At 38.5% G+C, this 21,977-nt stretch overlaps 1 protein-coding gene across 3 annotated transcripts in view; it reads right to left on the bottom strand.

The window, feature by feature from the left end:
• Prdm5 (PR/SET domain 5) overlaps positions 1 to 21,977 on the bottom strand; it is a 151,671-nt gene that overhangs the window by 21,298 nt on the left and 108,396 nt on the right. For all 3 annotated transcript variants that reach the window (XM_027430223.2, XM_027430225.2, XM_027430224.2), the window contains one exon: positions 14,352 to 14,437. In XM_027430223.2, coding sequence (XP_027286024.1) covers positions 14,352 to 14,437 — 86 coding nt within the window. The remainder of the gene's footprint in view (positions 1 to 14,351; positions 14,438 to 21,977) is intronic.

The following is a 21,977-nucleotide window of genomic DNA, read 5'->3' on the forward strand; positions in this document are numbered from 1 at the left end:
TAGAAAATTGTGTCACTTTTCTAAGACTAATGACTATTTCTTTTAAAATTATCTCTATACTGCCTTTCTTAAAACAAAGGAAAACTCAGAAAGCATGGACCACACTTCCATTTAATCTTGAAATATGTTATTAAAGTCTAAAGATAATATGGTGGTGGGAAGGTAGCAATTGGCATAAATGCTAAATATTTATGGGTTTTATTTTAGCTAAATTGTCAAACTGTTCTGCATAAATTCTTTGTTCGTATACCAGCTTCACAAGAATTAGTAGGCATCTTTGAAACAGCTGGATTAATTACTACATAGGGACCATGCAGGGACACGAAGTTGTTCTATGTCACCATGGTACACAGGGTACAGGAGCTCCTGAATGCCCCCTGTAGGAAGCACAGGAGCTGAAACAGCACCTGAGTTAATGTATCTGGGACACCCAAACACAGACTGATGCATTATGGTCTGCTCAGGAAATGCATAGTGAGCTCCTGCAGTGCACTGAGCAGTCAGCTAGGCCTGGAGCTGACCAGCGGGACCTTTGCTCCAGCATTCTGTAATTGGAGGGAAACAGTGACCTACTGAGGTCAGTTCAGTAAGAGATGCAATACACAGTGACTGCTCATAGACGAAGCCCTTAGTCAGCTAACACGGACTTTTTCATAGTGAGCTGACAGCCTTTTAGATAAAAAAAGTCCATGTTAGCTGACTAATCTTTTGTTCTAAACATTGCATATATTACATATGGTTCATATGACTGTTGAGAAGATTTCCTGATTAGCCTACAGACATGGTAGTACTATTGGGTGCATTCTTGATGCACATAATCGTTAATGCCTATGCATTCATTATAAAAAGCATTGTTTATACATGAAATTACATAATCATGTGACACATGTTTTTGAAATTTTATCTTTTCTATATTAATGAAGTTATAAAGTCTCTAATCTTCAAACAGAAGGCACAAAAATGTCATAGTAACAATAAATACTAAGTGATAGCTATTAAATTGATTCTGTGCATCCAATACCTCATATTATGAATCAAATTCCTTATTCAAAAGTAGCACTGAACTCTGAGGTAAGCAAATGCAAAATAATATGTGGGTAAACTCAAAATGAGACATTCAAAAAATGGCAGTAAGATCTGAAACATCAAACAACTGGATACTCTCAGACTTACACCTTTATTCGACGTCTGTTTATTTCAAACTCGGTCACCCCACAGGTAAAGTGTCACAGGTAAAGTTTCACAGAAAGCAAGTGTCATAACAGAACTAGCTACATCACATCACTAGCACTAAAGGAAGGGACAGGACCAGCTGCTGTTTTACGAGCTTCCAGTGACTTCAGATTCAACTAAGTGTGATCAAGGCCCCATTAACTTTTAAAAATAGTAGGAATGTTGTGCCCTGGTTGAATTTCCAGTTCCCTCAAAGACAATGGAAGGATGGATTTCTAGCTTCTGGTGCCCTTGGGAGATGGCTGCCTACTGGAAAGAAATCAAATCCCTGGGGTGGTGCCCTTTGTTAAGACACCAGATCCCACAGGCTTTCTCTTTCCCCACCTGGCATGTTCTCCAGCACGATGCCATGCTTCTCCACAGTCCTACAGCAACAGGCCAAAGTGCGATATGCTGAGGTCTCTGACTGCAGGAGCCAAGAGAAGTCTTTTTCCGATGCTTATCTCAGGTATTGTGTCCCACAATAAAAACAATTGACTAACATATGCCCTATATTTTGTTTTTGTAGTACTAGCAATAACTGCAGCCTTAGAAACTGAGTTACAATCTTATTAGTTTCAACCTGTGAGACTACTTTTGTAATATAAAAAAAATAATGCAATATAAATTTTTTAAAGCAGTTAAAGTAAGAGAGTGTTGTTTGGGGTGAACATCTGTTTTTGTTTCATAGACTTTTATTTCTAATAAGCAAGGGAATCCTAAGGCTTATTGCTTATCTTATTGCTTCATTCCTTCACTGGGAAACCAATAAAATCTTCTGTCAACTTAGAGTTAATCTTGCCTTCCTGTCTTGGTACAGAAAGTTTCTATAACCATGCAGAATTTGCCTAGTCCCACACTTTCTGCTGTACCTTTTCTCTGGTGCACCATGCTCTCTCCTAGATTGGGCTCTTCATCAGCAAACAAAACACAACTTAATGTCACTGCACATAGCTCTCAGTTATACAGCATTGCCTACACAAATTAACATCCCTGAACAAAGCTCTCAGTTCATGTAGCATGGCCTAGGCAACTTTTATTTTATTTTTGTTTTTTTTGAAAGAGCGTTTCTCTGTATAGCTTTGTAGACCAGGCTGGCCTCGAACTCACAGATTTTTGCCTGCCTCTGCCTCCTGAGTGCTGGGATTAAAGCTGTGTGCCACCACCACCTGGCTGCCTACACAACTTAACATCCCTGCACAAAGCTCTCAGTTACATAGCATGGCCTACACAACTTACATCCCTGGACATAGCTCTAAGTTCATTGTAGCACAGACTACACAACTTAGCATCCCTCATCATAGCATTCATTTTGTAGCATGGCCTATCCACCTCTGTCTACCTCTCTTGAAAGCTCATAGTCATGGCTTTTGAACCAATTCAGACTTCTTCACCGAACCCTGCTTGGTTAGGGATAAGTTAGATGCTTTGTCTTTCACACTGTTAAATTCCCACCAAACACTCTGCTTTGTCTCTGTAGAGCATAAAACTATGCAACTGAGCAAACCAGGCTCTTGCCTTTCATCTGGGTATATCTATATCTGGACTCCTAGCAGTTGAGACCAGGACTTAAAATTTGGTCCATTCAACATTGATAGCTATTTAGAGAGTATTCTTTTTACAGAAAATAAAATCCAGTAAGAATAAAGTATAAAAGCATGTGACATATGTATGGAAGGATGAATGAGTAAGCTAAAGTGCAAGAAGGAAGTGGAAAATAACAAAATAAAGGTAGACAGCTGGGCCAATGTAAGGTCATCAAAGATAACGGTGATACAGGAGAGATAATTGCTCAGAAAGTGATGCCCGCTTAGAGCCTTAAGGAGAGCTAAGTTCTCCTGGGGAAGAGCAATTAAGGAAATGAGAGCCCAGACAGCTTATATTAATTTAGTTTTATCCTTATGTAATGCTACGGACCTAGAAAATTTTGTGAAAAGAATGTAGTCCTGACTGGGTATAGCCAGCTGGATCTGTGTGCCTACAGAAAGAAGGAGTGCAGAAACAAGATGGTGGCAGGTCCAGGTGTCTCATACATGACCACTGAACTATAACCCATGGGCAGTGAGAAGCTAATGGGACTGCTTTTGCTTGTTTAGGTTTGATTTAGTAACTGAGATTCATGATCTAAGTCAATTGTTAAAACTCTTGCTATGTCTGGCATAGGTAGACAAGAATTTCCTTCTTTCCTTCCTTTTTGGTTCACAATTGCTCTTTATTGTATTTTTTATACTTGGAACACTTTTTCTATTTTTATTTAAATTAAAAACAAGATTGTTTTACATGTCTATCCCAGTTCCCTCTCCCTCTCCTCCTCCCTTGCCCCCCACTATCCTCTATCCCATGCTCTTTTTTGCTCCCCATATGACCAGAGGCCCCATAGATTGCCGAGGCCTCCTCACTGACACCCACATTCAGGGGGTCTGGATAAGTCCTATGCAGGTTTCCCTGATATCAGTCTGGAGTCCATGAGCTACCCCTTGTTCAGGTCAGCTGTTTCTGTGGGTTTTACAAGCCTAGTCTTGACCCCTTTGCTCATTACAACTCCCTCTTTGCAAAACTGGATTCTAGGAGTTCAGCTCAGTGTTTAGCTGTGGCTGTTTGCTTCTACTTCCATCAGCTGCTGGATGAAGGCTCTAGGAAGGCATATAGGGTAGTCATCAATCTCATTATAGGGGCAGGTCATTTAAGTTAGCCTCTCCACTATTGCTTAGATTGTTAGTTGGTGTCATCCTTGTAGATCTCTGGACATTTCCCTAGTGCCAGATTTCTCTTTAAACCTATAATGGCTCCCTCTATTATGATATCTCTTATCTTGCTCTCATCTATTCTTCCCCCGACTCAACCTTCCTGCTCCCTCATGTCTTCCTCATATACGGATTTTAGACATAAAGCAAAGGATTACCAGCCTACAATCCACACTGCCAAAGAAGCTAGGATACCAGGAGGACCTAAAGAGAGAGATACATGGCCCCCAGATAAGGGGAAAGGGACAAGATCTCCTGAGCAAACTGGGAGCCTGTGGGGAGGAGAGAGGGAGCTAGGAGAAAGAATTTCTTATATTGCACTTCATGGACACTAGACCCAGTGACATAGTAACATTCTATCAGTCTCTTATTCTCTTGCTTGTTGTTCATGTTCACTCTCCCTCTTGTGCTCCGCCAGACAAAGGCTATGTTAAGCAAACTACAATAAATTGTATCTTGTACTTCTTAGAACTTTTAATGTGGTTACATCTATTCTAAAACTCCAGGAGTAAAACAAAGCATGGGATGGGATTTTCCTTAGAGATGCTAGTGACTGGCCCTCTGTTCCTTTGTTGTAGTTCAGCATTGTTTCTGGGTCCCTCAACCTCTTGGAGTTTCAGCCCAAAGAAGCTAAGCTGCTTTGTTCTTTTTTTGTCATCTATACAGCTATCTCTATTACATTTTCGCTTTTTCTGACCTTTCCTTGCCAGCACCTTCCTCTTACGTTGCTGGCATGGAGACTCCTCTCAGCATTTCCTGTTCCTTGGGTTCTCCCCTCATGATCCCTGTCCTGATCTGACTGTTGTAATTTCCCCTTAATTTTCCTTCTATATATAACCCATGCTATATTCTTCCAAATCTTAAAAGAAATTCAATTGGAAACACATTAGTCAAAGAAGTATCTTTATTCAGGAGTGCCCTGTAGGCAACAATTATTTGAAATCATTGCTAAGCAAAGTTAAATAGAAACTGTCAGAAAAAAACAAAAACAAAAACAAAAACAAAAAACAAAAAACATGAGCCATCGTATTTCCAGCTTACAGAAGATGGATTTTATCCCTATCATAAAGCTACTCATCTTCACTAACTAGTCTATAAATAATCCCTTCACTTGAAATTCTGTGGACTTATTTCTATGTTCAAATGATAACAAACTCTAAGTTCCATCAATTCCTTAGTAAAAACATTGTGCTTATTTCAGCTGTGGCAACAGTTCCCAGGAGCCATTTGACAGATGTGGGGGTGGGGAGGCTAACAGCGACTATCACCTTTGTGTTACTGTACCAGTGCATGTGAGCAGTCTTGAGGCTGTAGGCATCAGTATTTACCACTGGTTGTGAAGCACTGGGAGAAGGAGGAAAAGCCACATGGAGTCTAGGAAAAGCTTCACTTCTTTCTAAAGGTAGTTTACTGTAGTTTTTCCCTGAGTCATTCCCTAGTTTCACCCACGCCACACAGCAGGACAAGAAAAAAAATTAGCAAGCTGAGGAGCCTTAGGCATCTATATTTTTGTTGCCTATAATAAACCTATTTTATCATTGAGGAAGGCAACATTTTTGAGTGAAAGTTTGGAAAAACAATATTCCAAGCCCATGGGATCCATCAACACTATCCTAGTATCTGACAACAGAGACTTCAAACTAAAACAGTTTTAAGTTCCTACATTTTAAAAAATCTAAGAAAGTAGTGGCACACGCCTTTAATCTCAACACTTGGGAGGCAAAGGCAGGTAGATCTGTATGAGTTCAAGGCTATCCTGGTCTACAAAGTAAGTTCCAGGAAAGCCAGAGCTGTTACACAGAGAAGCCCTACCTTGAAAAACAAACAAAACAAAACAAAAGAATCAAAGAGAGCAAAGATAAGTAACTTACTGGTACACCTCAAGAATTTGGACAGATGAAAACAAATCACACCCAAATCAGGTAGGCAGTAAGAGATAATAAAACTAAAGTCAGAAATTATGAAATAGAAAAAATATGCAAAAAGAATCAATGAATCTAAGAGCTCATTCTTTGAAAAGATAAATAAGGTTGACAGAGCCTTGACCCATTTAATCAAATGAAAGAAAGAGAACCAATTTAGCAGAATCAGAGAACAGGGAAAACGTGTGTGTGTGTGTGTGTGTGTGTGTGTGTGTGTGTGTGTGTGTGTGTGTGTGTGTGTGTGTGTGTATTCAAAACATTATAAAGGAATAGTTTAAAAACCTGCTTTCTAAAATCTATCAGGGAGCCTGTAAGGGACTGACCTACGCACTCTGCATATATATTTCAGCTGTGTAGCTTGGTCCTCTTGTGGGACTCCTAACAGTGGGAACAGGAGCTGCCTCCAAGTCTTTTCCTGGCTTTTGGGACCCTACTTCTCAGCCTTAATACACTTAATAAGCTTAGTCTTACTGCAACTTGACATGACATGCTTGTTGATACTCACGGGAGACCTGCCTTTCCTGGATGGAGATGGAAGAGGAGATGATTGGTGGGTGGAAGGGGGAACTGGGGAGAGGGCCTGGAAGGGGAGGGTGGGGAGGAGAGACTTTAGCCCACATGTAAACTAAATAGAAAAATAAAGAATAATAAAAATAAAACAAAAAAAGAAATATCTCAAAGAAATGAACAAATTTCTAGACCATGGAAACCACCGAAGTTAAATCAAGAAGAGAACATTAACTTCAACAGACCCATGACAAATAAGGAGACCAAAAAAAATGATAAAAAGTCTTCTGACTAGAAAAAAATGCCTATGCACAAATGGAATAATAGAACTCTAATGTATCTTCAATGAAGAACTGTACCGAGGCCTCTAGAATTTGTTTTTAAAGAAAAAGAAACAGAACAGCACTACCAAAGTCCTTCTATGAAGCCAAAATTATTCTAATGCCAAAGTCTAGTAACAACACAACAATAACAAGTAACTAAACAAAATTATAGGTCAATATTCTCAATTAAGATACACATAAAATTGTCAATAATATACTTGCAAATGGATTATAGGCACATATAAAAATATTTGAATATACATGTATATGTAAAATTGTACACAATTCTATCAAGCTACCTTTACCCTGGAGAAGTAAGGATGGTTCAACATATATAAGACAATAAATGTAATAAATAATATAAATGGACTTATAGACAAAAATCACATATTTATCACAATATAAGCAGAAAGGCCTTTGGCATAATCTACCATGCTTTCATGATAAAAACCCTAGAGAGAATTGGACTGGAGGGAATATAACTCAATATAACAAAGGTTATAAATGACAGACCCATAGCCAACATTATCCTAAATAGAAAAAACTCAAAGCAATCCCAACGAAAACAGGAATGAGGTAAGGCTGAATGTTCTCCCTGCTTCTTTTCAATGTAGTGCTTCAATCACTAGCAAGAACAGTAAGACAAGAGAAGGTAATTAAAGAGGTACAAATAAGAAGTAAAATGGCCAGATGTCTTATGTAAAAGGTCCCCAAAATGCCAACAGAAAACTGTTAGAAATGATCAAAAATTTCAGCAAATTGGAAAGATACAAAATTAACTTTCTCTATTTGATCTCATGCCACCAACAAACATGTTGAGAAAGAGATCATGGAAATACTCCCATTCAAAATTGCCTTTAAAAATCTTGGTATAAACCTAATTGAGGAGGTGAAAAATCTCTACTTTAAACCTGGCACTAGAGAGCTGGCTCAAGAGCACTAGCTGCTCTAGCCCCAGCATTCATGTGGTGTCTCACAAGCATCCATAACTCCAGGCAAAAGGGATCTAATGCTCTCTTCTGGACCCAGTTGGTACCAGGGATAAAGGTGGTGCACAGACATACACACAGGCAAAACACTCATGCACATTAAATAAAAATGACTCTTTATAAAATAATTTGACATTTCAAGAGACTGGGGAACATATCTCAAGATGAAAAGACGTCCTATGCTTATGGATTCGTAGAATTAGTCTTTGTGGAAATGACATTTGCTACCAAAAGCAATTTTCAGGTTCAATGCAACTCCAATAAATATTTCCATGACATTCTTCACAGAAACAAAAAAAAGGAGGGGAAAAAGTAAAATATATAGAAAAGCACAAAAGATCCTATACAATCAAAGCAATCCTGATCAAAAAGAATAATTCTTAAGGAATTACCTTAAGAGGTTTCAAAATATTGCAAAGATACAGTAATAAAAAGCAGCATGGTACTAGCACAAACAACAACACATGTATACCAATGGAATAAAATAAAGATCCAAATATGAGTGTATGCAATTAAAAATTTTTGAAATGATAAAGATGCCAAAAATACTGGAGAAAAAGAAAGCATCTTTGATAACTGATGTTGGAAAATCTGGATGTTATTATGACGAAGAATGAAATTGGACCTGTATCTGTCATCCTGCACAAAAGTCAATTCTAGATGGATTACGCATTTCAATATGAAGCCTGAAACTCTAAAACAGTAAGTAGGCAATGGAGGCAGTTCCCTGCTAGATACAGATGCAAGAAACAAACGACACTGTTTGCTCAGGGATGAAGGAAAACCATAAACAAAAAGGACCACAAAAGGCTCAAGAAGCTTCGGTACAGCAAAGGAAATAACCTAAGATGAGGAAGCCTACAGAGTTGAAGAGAATCTTTGGAAGCTATAACATCTTACAGAGGATTTTTAGCCTGAATATACAAAGAATACATACACACACACACACACACACACACACACACACACACACACACACACACAATCACAAAGAATCATGCCCTAATTTAAAAATAGGCCACAAATTTGAATGTAGTGTTCTCAAATAAAATGGCTAAGAAGGGGCTGGAAAGACATCTCAGTGGTTAAGAGCACTGGCTGCTCTTCCAGAGGACTTAGGCTTGATTCCTGTCACCCCCATGGTGTCCCTTAACTCTCTGAACTCCAGCTCCAGGGGCCTTCTGCTGGCTTCCAAGGGCACATGTGGTATACAGACATACATGCAGACAAAACATTCCTACACATAAAAATAAAATAACATATTTAGGTAGCTAAGAAATTTCTTTAAAAGTGCTCAACATCCTCAGCAACTAAGAAAATACAAAATAAAAATGCTTTGAGATGTCTTTTCCCAGTCAGAATATCTAAGTCAAGAAAACTGGTTTTAAAAGAAAAAAAGATGGAGAGGATGCACAGCAAATCAGGACTCTTATCCACTGTAGGAGTGGAAACGGTCCTTATAGACACCAGCGTGGAGCAGTCCCAGAAGCTAACCCTAGATCTATAATAGGATCCAACTGCACTACTTCTTGGCACACACCCAAAGGACTGAAAAGCCTATTAGACTGCAGCACATCTCAACCTGTGGGTTGTGAGCCCTTTCAGGTTGCATATCAAATATTTATATTATTATAATTAATTATAACAGTACCAAATTACAATTATGAAATATCAATGAAATAATCTGATGTTGCAATTGCCTGGCTGCAGCTGAAATCATAGGAAGCTGTAAGTAGGCAAGATATTCCTCACATTTTCCTCAGATGGCTGTGTGTGTGTGTGTGTGTGTGTGTGTGTGTGTGTGTGGCTGTGGCATGGATGTCCCACAATCTGACAACAGTGCAGTAGCTGGCTCCATGAGAACCAGACAAAAACTGGCTTCTTCGCCCATGGGGTGATAAGGCTACCCAAGAAATTTGTCACAAATTTCCCCCTTTTGCTTAAACATTCACCTGTTACATTCAAAGCCTATGGATATCTAGAATGCCAAGACTGGAATCTGACCTTTAGGAACATCATATGGAATGGAAAAACTGTTCTACACTGGAAAAATTGAAATTGTCTTTTCTGTGATTTTTAAAAGAGCTAACTAGCTCAGGAACACAAGTTACACAGAAAGTGTGCATGGGGGATCTGCCAAATGAGCTGAAGACCATCAGAAAGGCTTTTCACAAAAGAGAAATGGGGAGGGGGGATGAAGCTGTCAGTCCTAGAAAAGGAAGTTATTTTTGAAATGCTCTGTTTTTACCCTTTATAAGGGCAACGTAGCTCAGTTTCATGTACATACAGATTCCGAGTCAGAGAAAACACGACAGTGTTTGTAAAGTCATTTATTTTTTAATAGCAAGGAATATAAAATTCTCCATGAAAAATATGGGTTCTAGAAACTATACTTACTCATTCAAATAAAATGTGGTATCAAATAGTAGCAAAAAGCAACATCCTACTTTCTCTATTGCATTGAAAATAAGGAAGCCTAAAAGTTAAAAAAATTAAATTTCTCTAAAATCAAGGTGTATGTTTAATTTATTAAATTTGCATCTTTTATCTTATCTACATATAAAAAACAGGCATATCTCAGTGGAAGTCTGAATTCCTTAATCTATACAATGGTGAAACTCACTGGCATCCTATCTAATCTCTTCTTTTCTTTTTCTTTAAACCTACTGGCTAAGCTACCTTGTGTCTATGTAGAACACAATAACCTCTCAAAACATCTCTTCTAGGCTCTCAGGTTCTCTTGTTACTCCCCCTGTTCACCATCATGTACATATAATGTATGAACAACCATGTTGACGCTTATCTCAAAGCAGCCCCTGCATCTGTCCCCTACTTTAAATATCCCAGAGCCACCAAGTAGAGGTCACTCTCTCAGCTCATGGCCTTCAGGCTGCTATCTTCAGTCCAAATCAAAGCATGAGTTCTTCCTGATAGGTAAACCTTACCAGAGTAAACATGGCCATGTTATTCCTCCTCTAAAAATGAAACTATAAGCACTACGAACTACTTCAGTCCTCAGCCTCTGATCACAGTGAACAGGCCACTCTAGCCAAAACTGTAGGGAACTCTCACTTTGCTCACGCAGTCATGTCTGCCTAGCCCATTCTCCATGTTTTTCAACCATTCCCTCTATGAGAGCTTCCTTTACAAATGAACCCATACTTTCCCTATTTCACTCAAGGAGCCTGCATTTGTTTGCCTTTTAAGCTTTTGATACTTACCATATAAGTTCATAAGGATTCCAAGATGATTCTTATCCTTAAAAGATACCTTTCTGTTCTCAAAGCTACTCACAGTCCTGCAGGGACTGAGATTCTTGGCTTTTCCTATTCTCAGTATCCACCATTGATTCCTGATACCCTAACCACTTTGTTCATCTGATACAAACTCAGAGTTCCCCTTCAGCATCATGGTAAAACTGATGCTGCACCTACACAATTCATTGTCTTGATGACTAGATGCCTTGGTAGAAACCAGTGATATTTTAAATATATAACCCCCCCCACACACACACATACACGATAACATGTCAAGAATTTAATGAAAAAGATAGAGTTTCTATTGTTGTAATGGAGTGAAAAGCTACCAACATGGTGGTATTGAGAGCCTGGAAATTGAGCTATCTGAATGATAAATATATAGAATTGCAACTAAAACATTCTATGGCACCAGTGTAACAGCATCTTCTTTGAGTTGAGTCTACATAGTGCTAATCACTCTCTGGAAATACGCTTGTGAAGACTGCCTCTCTGGAGCTTTACAAAATATCTTTTGGTTCTTGACAATGACGTGACTGTACTTGGTGATAATCTTAGTATGCTTTACAAAACTTGGATTTGTGTGCAAAGAATATTTGTATCTATTCAGTGCTTAGGAAACAGGATTTCAAAAGGAAAGCTGTCTGAGACAGCACGTGCATGATTTGATGGGAAAAGCTTACTAAGATTCTCTCCTGGGTGTATCTGGTCAGTGGCTGGGACCTACTTTTGGTGCAGTTAGTATTTGAGAACTCTTGGCATTGTGATGTCTGCCAACACTGTACATTCTGTCTATATGCTTATTTTAAACTTCAAAACAGTGAGACTAAAATTTAGAGTCTTTATTATTTGTTTTGTTTGGAAATACATAGGAGTGCTTATCAAAGCCAATAAAGTGAGAAAACATTTAACCAAATAAAGCCAAGAGGAGATGTAGTATGTGTTAGAGTTTGGACAGGAGCTCCAAACACTCATGTGTTACAAGAATGATTCCCACGTGGCAGTTGTGATAGGTGACTAGTTATATGGGCATTCCCTTCACTAGTCGGAGAACTGATAGGTGAGTTCATAGTTAAACAAGTCATGGTAGGTGACCTAGGGCATACTTATGCAGATGAATCCCCAGCTCCTCTGCCTCTCTCTGGTTGCCACGACATGAACAGCCTTTAGTTTTGTCATGATCTTCCACTGTGATGTTGCTGCTTTGCCTGAAGCTTAAAGCAGCAGATTCAACTGATCATAGACTGAAACCTGTGAGACCAGGTCTCACTATGTCTTACACTATTTACGTCCTTTGTCACTGTGATGGACAGACAGAAAGGCACACAGCAGGCAAGGGAGAAGCTTCTATAGCAGCCTCACACTGCTGCCTGTCCGTGTCTTGCTTTCTCACTTTTTCAGAAAGGGTCAAGGCTCTCTCAGCTTCTAGGAAGCCTAAAGTAGTTACAATTTAATAAATCTGAAGGCTTGAAATCATCACAGAGATGTGTGACTTAGAGTGGTTGGTACAATTTGTATTTATTTGTACTTAACCACTGGTATTATTCTCAGTAATAAGGTAAAGAACCAAGTTCACTGAATTGGAAATTATTATTTTCTCTAGATCAACCAAAACAATATGTTTTTTAGTTTTCATTGTTGTTCCCCCTGCAGCAATTTATAGAGCTTGCTCTATGGTCTGATGAGTCTGTCCAATAATCAGTGAAACAATGTAACATGCACTGTGGTCAACACTGTTATTTTCTAATGCAAAGAATTAGCATGCTTTTTGCCTAGATATTGGCATCTTTAATATAAACACATTCTTTTCATTTTATGGCCACTCACATATAAAACAATGTGTGTGTGTGTGTGTGTGTGTGTGTGTGTGTGTGTGTGTGTGTGTGTGTGTGTGTGTGTTCACAGGAGTCCTGCAGCACACATACATGTGGAGGAGGCCAGACAATAGCTTGCCAGAGTCAATTCACATTTTTGATTTTTGGGGGTTGGATTGGGTGGAGGAAAGGCTTTATTTCATCTTACACTTTACAGGCCTTCCAGGGAAAAGGGAAACCAGAGCAAGATCTCAAGGCAGGAATCAGGAAGGAAGAACTGAATACAAGATCTGGAAGTGGCTCCACCTGGCTTGCTCAAGTACCTTTCTCATACAGCCCAGGTCCACCTGCCTTCGGGTAGCAATGTCTACAGTGGTACCAGTCCTCCTATATTAATTAGCAACCAAGAAATCACCGCACATTCCATGGCTACAGGCCAATCTAATGTAGGCGATTTCTCAACTGAAATTCCCTCTTACCAAATTTGTCTAGGTTTGTAGGTTGACAAAATAATCCAGCAATATTCTCTGCACAAAATTCACACTGTGAGCAATAGTGTTCAAAAATGGTTGCTAACCTTTTGCTATTACAAATGGTCACTTTTCAACACATTAGTCCTAGGAATCCAATTCAAGTCATCAATGTCTTCACCATGTGCCTATACCTGCTGAGCCTTCTCACCAGTCCTAAAAAAACTTCTTAAACTGGTTTAAAATGAACTTGAGCTTCTTTATTAGTGCTCATTGTAAAAATAAGTTTCTTTACTTATGTATTTAAATTATACTGTAATAAATTATAACACCTATTTAATCTCTCTGTGTTTCTCTCACTCACTCACACTCTCTTTGTTGGACAAGATCTGTAGTGCAAGCTAGCCTTTAGGTCCCAATGGAGCTAAGAATGGCGTTGAAGTTCTTATTCTCCTGCCATCACCTCCAGAGTACGAGGATAAGAGGTACTTGTGCCTAAGCTGGACCATTAGCATAGGACATAGGACAATAAATAGGTGGCACCTGCCAATTTAAAGCATGTGAGACAGAAGCTTGCATTTGGGAAAGACATACACATGAGAACACCAATTCAGTGAGATGTGCTAACAGCTTGGAAAGAAAATGGCACACTGCTTGTGGTACACCCTCTAATGAATTCAGCTACACTTCCATGCTTTGCAAACCTCCCTACTATTTAAATTATTTTCAAGGTTTTTCCTCTGAATACACTTGCTTGTCAACAATCCAGTGGTCAAATGCTGACACACTTGTCACTATCAAGCATATTCTCTACAAGTGATTATTCTGCAAGACAAAATTGCATTTTCTAGGATTAAAATATTAACATTTACATGGCAATTTATCATTAATATACCCTGTGAATTGATTCAAAGTCTAAAGTAAGAACACTTTGGGTATTTGTATTGTTTTCCATTGATTTTTCTTTAAAAGTTTATCTTCAAATGCCTACCCTAGACTTTGACATAACTTCAGCTGTAGCATTTTAATTTTCTCATGTAATGTTAAATATGCTTCCTTTTAAAAAGGTATGGCTTTTATGACCAACAGAAATGAGACAGAATATAATCTTACCCTGGTGTGAGTACGAATATGCATCTTCAGTCCATCATTTTTACTGAATCCTTTTTCACAATAAGGGCATTGATAGGGACGCTCACCTACAAACAAAGGAAGCCTCCATGTCAGAGATAGGTAAGGCAACAGAGCAACCTCAGTGCCACTGCTCCTCACAGGGGCTCACTGGCACAAAGGTGGTACAGGCACAGCTGGGAAGGCAGAAGTATCATAGTACAGGAGGCACACATGGGGCGCTCCCTCCAACCCAACTTGACCAACACCCAGAAACAAACAAGTAGCTCACAGGTTTGCTGCACGACCTTCTAATACATGAATCCAATTAAATGTACTAACTTTAAGATATTATAAAAAAACATTTTATACCAGTTTGTCCCGTGACCATGCTCAGTATGGAGGTCTTTAACTCAATTTTTTAATAACTTTGCTTATAAAGATTCCATATATATAAATAAGGCCCACAGCTATGCATTTCAGAATAACCCCATAAAGCTGGTGCATGTTAAACAGAATCATTGGTATTTAAACTACAAAACAGATCCACACTTTTCTACATAATCAAGTAGCTCTTAATGAAGGCTGTAATTTAGAAAATGGGAAAGATGTTTTTCAAGACAAGCAAGACCACACATATACCCTCCAAAGAACAAAACTTCTATTGTGACAAAATCTAATACATAAAAAGAATTCAAGACTACTCATCAAAGCATAATTATTTACAATAATAAGTTAGGTCCAAATCACCAGTTTTCTTTATTCTTTCATTGAACAATAGACAAACATGACAAACATGACAAGATGCTAGAAACTTGCTACATTCCAAGATCAGTAAAATGAAGTAAAAAAGAAAATGTCCTCAGAATGTATAAATCTTCTGACTTTCCTTGCCTCAGGGCCAGGGTAAGTGTCCTCTGCTCTTTTGAATTCAACCTGAGCATCCCATGAATTATTCCCATTACCCCATCAGGGCAGCCATGAACTCTTTGTTCAGCCTCACCATTTTCCCAGAAGAGGACTTGCTTCACCCCCCCCCATTCCCCTCATCTCCCCCACCTCTTCAATGCTTCTTGAGAAGAGATTCAAGAGTGACCTAACTTACACCAGGTCTGCCCACAATGGTATTACCACGGGTGACAGACCTAGCAGAGACACATTTTCCAGCTTCTCCCATTTTTAGGGGAATAATCTTGGTAATTGTTTATATTACAGCCTCAGAGTGACAGGCAGTCAGATATGTCAAAAAAGCATGGATCAACTGTAACTTAAATTCCAGTAGTTCAAATGGCACCATAAAATTGTTCCAACATCCATAAGGGAATGAAAATAGAAACAGCAGTGTCAACTAACGCAGGAACAGGTATCTTCAATAAACTATACAGATCTACCAGCTACTATAAGAGAAATAAACTTCTGGCACTAGTCAGTGCACCTGGTATACCTGAAGTAGTAATTATGACCCTAGGGCATGTGGCTTTCCACTGCAGGATAAAGGATTATAACTTCTAATTTTAACAAGAAGATGATAACCATGTGCTTATCTAACTTCCCATCTCTACTGAGCCTCAATCTTTATATACCAATCTGTCTAACATTTGTACACCAAAAAACAACTCAAGTTCTCTATGTATCCCTCTAAATTTATGATCTCATCTTCTGTTTTCATGTGCTCCAAACACACCGTCCTGATTAACTGAGTAGATTTATTCACATATCTAATAACAAAACCCCCATACATGTGTACTGCACAGCAAATCCTAAATAAGATGTTATTTACTCTTGCCATAAATCGAACAAAAGTATGTGTAGCTATGTGAAGTAATAGTTGTGTTCATTTAATTTATTTTAATAATTATTATTATTTATTATATATCTCATAATAGCATGAATGGCTTAAACACAATAAAATTTATTGAAAAGGAAAAACTTGAGAACTGTTCAAAATAGAACTGTTTTAACTCAGTTCTACATAGATCCAGTCTCCAGTCCTAATGGTACCCTGAGATGCCCCTCAGGATGACTAGACATGAAGACCTAAAGTAGAGCAGTATTAGGATCTGCAGCGGGACCTGGAGTGCAGCAGGACCTGCCATTTGTCGAGTTGCTAAGCATTTAACATAACCATCTACAGAAGTATAAGGACTGGAAGACCCTGCACACACTCATGATAATTTTCATATTCCTGCAGCATAAAAATGCAAATGACTTCATCCTCTTCATCATAAAATCTTACAAGTAATTTTAACATTTTTGGTGCTTTTAATTTTTTTTTAAGACAGTGTCACTCTATAACTATACAGGGCCTGGAACTTAACAATATAGACCATGCTTGCCACAAACTCATAGACAATCCTCCTGTCTTTGCCTTGTGCTAAGATTATAGGCATTACCATACCTAGCTAATATTTAGTCTCTTAAACGTACATTCATTTCATTTATTTTATTTTACTGATACTAAGGAATACTGAGCTGTTTGCTTCCTTTTTAACTATTAATGATTGAATTCATTGGCAAATCAAATCTAGATGACAGATTAAGAATGATAAAGACAAAAAGTCTAGGGCAGGACAGATGGCTTAGAGGTTAAGAGCACTTATAACCCCTGTAGAGGATTTGGGTTTGACTCACAGCACCCACATGGTAGTTCCCAATCATCTGAAATTCCAGTTGCAAAGTATCGAGTTCCATTTATGAATGCAACGGCTACCAGGGATACACATGATGCATATACATACATGAAGGCAAAACACTCATACACATAATTTAAAAAAATAAAATCTTTTAAATGATACACAGATACTTAAATAGTTTTTCTTGCAAGCCACTGTGTACCTATATTCCTGAGTTGAAACATTCTCTCCTGGAGGGAGGCTTATAAGACTCAGGAAGTAAACACACCTTACACGGCTCAGGATGTCCCTGGGAATTACATGACTCTCAAGGCCCCTCCACAAGGTTACATAAGCAGTAACAATTTCTGGGGAGAAACTGTCCTATCAGCCAACTGTCTGCATCTGACACAGTGAGCTCTTGGGATGTAACTTTCATGAATTTTGACCCATGCTCTACAGTGGGGTTTTAGATGTAGTTGTCTTTGAATCACTCAGGTAACCCCCTACTCATACTTCTAAAAGTAAATCCAATACACTAACAGATTTGTTAATCATTCATTCATTCATTCATTCATTCATTCAATTAGGTGGAATTGTTCCTCTGGGCTGATGTCAGTGCTCTATTTGGGGTAGAGAGACATTTATTCACAACCCTACAGAAGAATTAATACAATTGCTACTGAAACATGCTACCAAGACTGATCCCTATGGCAGTGAACTATCGAAAAGGGCCATTAAGACATGGCTACCTTTCCTCATCTGCAATTGGATGGTATGCCTCTTTGTCATAGTGCAGTTGCACATTACCTGTCATGGGTGTTCAGTCGGAACCTCCAGCTCATGAATGGTCTGAGAAGCTTCATCTCCCTCTCCCTCTCCCTCTCCCTCTCCCTCTCCCTCTCCCTCCGCCCCCCACTCTCTCTCTCTCCAAACCCTACCCTCTCAGAGAATCTCCAACAAAGAAAAGTTGCCAAAAATCCCAGTAATGCATTCTTGGCAGCTGGGCAGCTCCTTTCCTAAAGGTGCCTGCAGCCAAAGTCCCAGACCAAAATGTTCAGTTTTTGACCATACTTGGGCATGAACCTTGCTTGTGGCAGACATGTCATCATTCCTCACCTACAGGCTATATAACCTCCCTGCTTTAGTTTGGGTGCATGACTCCTCTGGCCTCTATCTCTGGGGCTGGAGAACTCACCTGGGAGTTACTCTGCTCAAATAAACCCATTCTTTTACCTTTTCAATTTGACTTGATCTGGCTTACTACACTGGTGAAGAAACAAACCTTGCTGCTGGGCTACAGCAAATGGGCACTAAGACATGCAATTGAATCTGAGCCACTTGCAGGGGAATTGCAGGGCAGCTCTCTTCCTTTACATGGTATGGCTTTTGTGCCTTTTTGATAGGTGGGACCTTCCACATGACATCCCTCAAATGGCAGATGGACTAGAAAAGATAATTGCAATTCCCAATAGTAGGACATTTGGGGCAGGATTTTAAACAGGCTATGGTAACTGTGGAGTGGCCTTTTCTGTGGGTAATAAGAGATTCCTGTATATGGAGAGTTATAACAAGAAAATGACATTTAGATCCCATGCATCAGCTTCTGAGAACAGTGAAAGTATAAAGCTGGGAGAATAAGACAGTTGACTGGCCTTTACATACAGCTGGCAGACTGTAAGGGATGTGTTCAATACCGTTTCTTGGATCCTCAAACTGGACAGTGAGGAGCAAAGGAAGGTGGTAAAAGTACTGGGAGACATGCCTAAGATCCATAACCCATTAACTGAGAAGATAGGAAATCCATGATTCAAATGTAGAGAGAGACTTTAAAAATGGTTCAGGAGAGGAAATTATGATAATTGAGAAATACTCAACAACTTACCTGCCTGAATTGAGGAATACCTTAAACAAGAAATGAAAGAGCCTCATACAGGCAAGTTTGTAGTGCTATAGGGCACAGGGATAAATAGGATGAGTCCAAGGGTGCCCTGGAAATGGAGACGCTAAGTAACACAATTACTTATTCTTCCTTGAAATAAAGGATGCATATGCATCCTGGGGCAATATTAGGGGAATCAAAATTTGAGCCATTAATTAAAAGCACTGTTTATTGCCTGCTGAAGGCTGCATGAATACCAGGGACTGTAAGACAACAGAGGAAGGAGGGGCAATAGTGAGGTAAAGGAGAATGAGAGGTAGTGACTGATAACCAGTTCACTAGGCCTGATTGGGCTGGGTTTACAGAAGGGTTAAAGAGATTGAGGGCTAAAGAGAAAGCTTAGCAATTAAGAGTAATTGCTGTCCTTGCTGAGGAGCCAGGTTCAGCTCTCTGCACCTACATGGTGACTTATAGTTGTCTTTAATCCCATTTCCAGGAGATTCTACATTTTCTGACCTCCATGGGCATCAGAAATATACACAGTGTGCATACATATATGAAGGTAGAATGCTCATATACTTAAAATAAAAATAATAAATTTTTAAGAGGTTGATTAACAGGGTCCTCAGGACAGCCACAGGGCTTTAGTGGCTTTTCTGAGATCAATGATGACACATAAGAAGCTCTGGCAGATCTATGCTAAAGTAATCAAGATGGGAGAGAGGGGTAGGCCAAACCAATGAACAGATCTCTCCAGGTCACTTGAAGACTGATGTGGTAATATCCATATCAATTCACCTTGCCTGGGGGAAAATATAAAAAATCCAAATGCTGTGCTAGTCAATTTTGGCAAGCTTTGTAGCTGAGTTCATAGAAGACAGAAAAGACAACTGAGAGGAAATTAACCCCTAAGTATATAAATATGTGTGCAAGAACTTGGAAATTGACTTTTAAAGGCATATGGTGGAATGAAGCCCCTTGGCCTGATACTACCAGACCCTGATGAAGTCACCTTGAACCTAACACAATATAAATGAATATTTATGACAAATGCCCACTACTAAAAGCAGTAAGAATACACGTTTTCCAGTAGTCTTGTTCTATGTAATACAGTCTTAATAAGAGATTTTAGAATTTAGTCACACCTAAGTATCAAAACAATAATGAAATAATATGGCAATAGGATCATAAAAAATCCTGTGGAAGAAAAGTAGCATGCATCTTAATGATGGGAGCTCCCCCAGCAAGGAAACACTGAATGGCCACCATTTACTGTGTCACTTGCTTAATAGCCAACATATTGATATAACTCTTTTCCAAAGGTCTATGTTCAAATAACATAAAATTGGTTAAGTAAAAAATCTCAAAATACTTCAATCTTTATATTCTTAAATTGTTCCAAGAATTTAACTCAAGAAGTCAATCTAACCTTTCCATTAGAAGACTGAGAATAAAATTTTGTTCATGCTACTACATGCATTAAGTGAGTAGATTTTGTAATGGTGACCATAATTAACCACACATATAACGTAAACAATGATTATAACAATAAATTATATTATTATATTTTACCACAATTTCTGTAAGTATATAATTATTGTACTTGCTAGTGATTTAATAAAAAGGAAAGCTTAATGCATAACGTATAATATATACAGGTTAGATAAGGCTGGTGTAGATGCTTACCAGAAGTACATTTTAATGATTTTAAATTCTTTCTCACTTAGCATAGCTAAAAAGAAAAATAAAAATGATGCCATTTCCTAACCCTCACAAACATTTAAGAAGATAAAAAGTGAGCACACAAAGAAAGCCCAACCTAAAACTGTAAGATCAAAATCATATATTTTCAAGAAATCCAATTTAAATAAGGTTGAAGAATTAAATGAAGTAATGTGTAATGACTTATGAGCCATACAGTTTTACTTGGATTTTTAAAATGAAATAATTGTTGGGGATGGCAATACTTCTATGTGAAAAAGCAAACTTTTCAAGGTAATGAAAAGGTTTGAGGGTAAAAATACCGCTGAGATGGCTCCACCTGGGTGAGTTTGGAATTGGTGTGCTATATTAAATTTGTCTTCCACAAGTATCAAAGTACAGGATCATTTTACTTTTGAGGACTAAGGAAATGGTCATAAAACAGCACACTGAATCATTCTTAATGAGTGTTAAAGCAAAAAAAAAAAAAATCTAAGTTTGGAAGCACTACCCAATCACTTTTTCAACACTACCATTCAATCCCATCAATTTTTAAAACATCTAATAAATTAGAAGAACTGTGCTGAGAGATGAAATGTTACACTGACAAGTGGAGACTGCCAGAGTTCATTCTTAAAAAGGTTTTATTTTTTAGCTGCAAGAGCCTTGAAACCCCACTGACTTCAATGAGCCCCACCTTGTTAATCTTAGAATGTCCCCATTAATCAAATCTACTAGAATGGCACTGGATCCAAAAGTCAGAGAATATATCTGAAGTAAAGACCGCCAAATCCTGGACCTGACATTTACTTCTTGATGGTTATAAAGACACTGTACTAAAGTGAATAATAAAATGTTAAAGCCAAATAAGACCTTCACTACTTAAATAAAATACTTGTGCCACATGAATCGAGCCAGATAGAACTCGGTCAGAAATAAAAACAAAACAAAACAAAACAAAAACTCACTACATTTTCTTCCTTAAAAGATGGGTTTTGTTTTAAAGAATCTTCTAGAAGCTGGGACCTTGTGTTAATGAAGCAAGTGAGATTCAGTGGAAAACAGGAAGAAGAAAGAGGCATGTACTCATTACCTTTCTACTCTGAAGAGCTAATAGCAAAGAAGGGAAATAAAACCTTCGAGCTACTGACTTCCCAAAACAACAACTTAAAAATGAGTTAAGAAATTCAAAAAGAGGATGGGGAGGAGGAGCAGGAGGAGGAGGTGGGGGAGGAGGAAAATAACTAATGACTAAGTTTAACCATGATTGGGTAGGAAGGAACTGTGACCTATCTCCACACAGAGTGCTCCTGTCTGTCAAGGCATCAATGTAAATGGCCTCTTCACTTCCACTGGTATGAAGGAAGCAAGATGTCTTAATGCAGCCTTGATGTGAGTGCTGCAGAAGCCTAGGGATTGCTTCCCAATAGCAGA

Source organism: Cricetulus griseus, chromosome 8 (genome assembly GCF_003668045.3).
Source record: "Cricetulus griseus strain 17A/GY chromosome 8, alternate assembly CriGri-PICRH-1.0, whole genome shotgun sequence".
Classification (NCBI taxonomy): domain Eukaryota; kingdom Metazoa; phylum Chordata; class Mammalia; order Rodentia; family Cricetidae; genus Cricetulus; species Cricetulus griseus.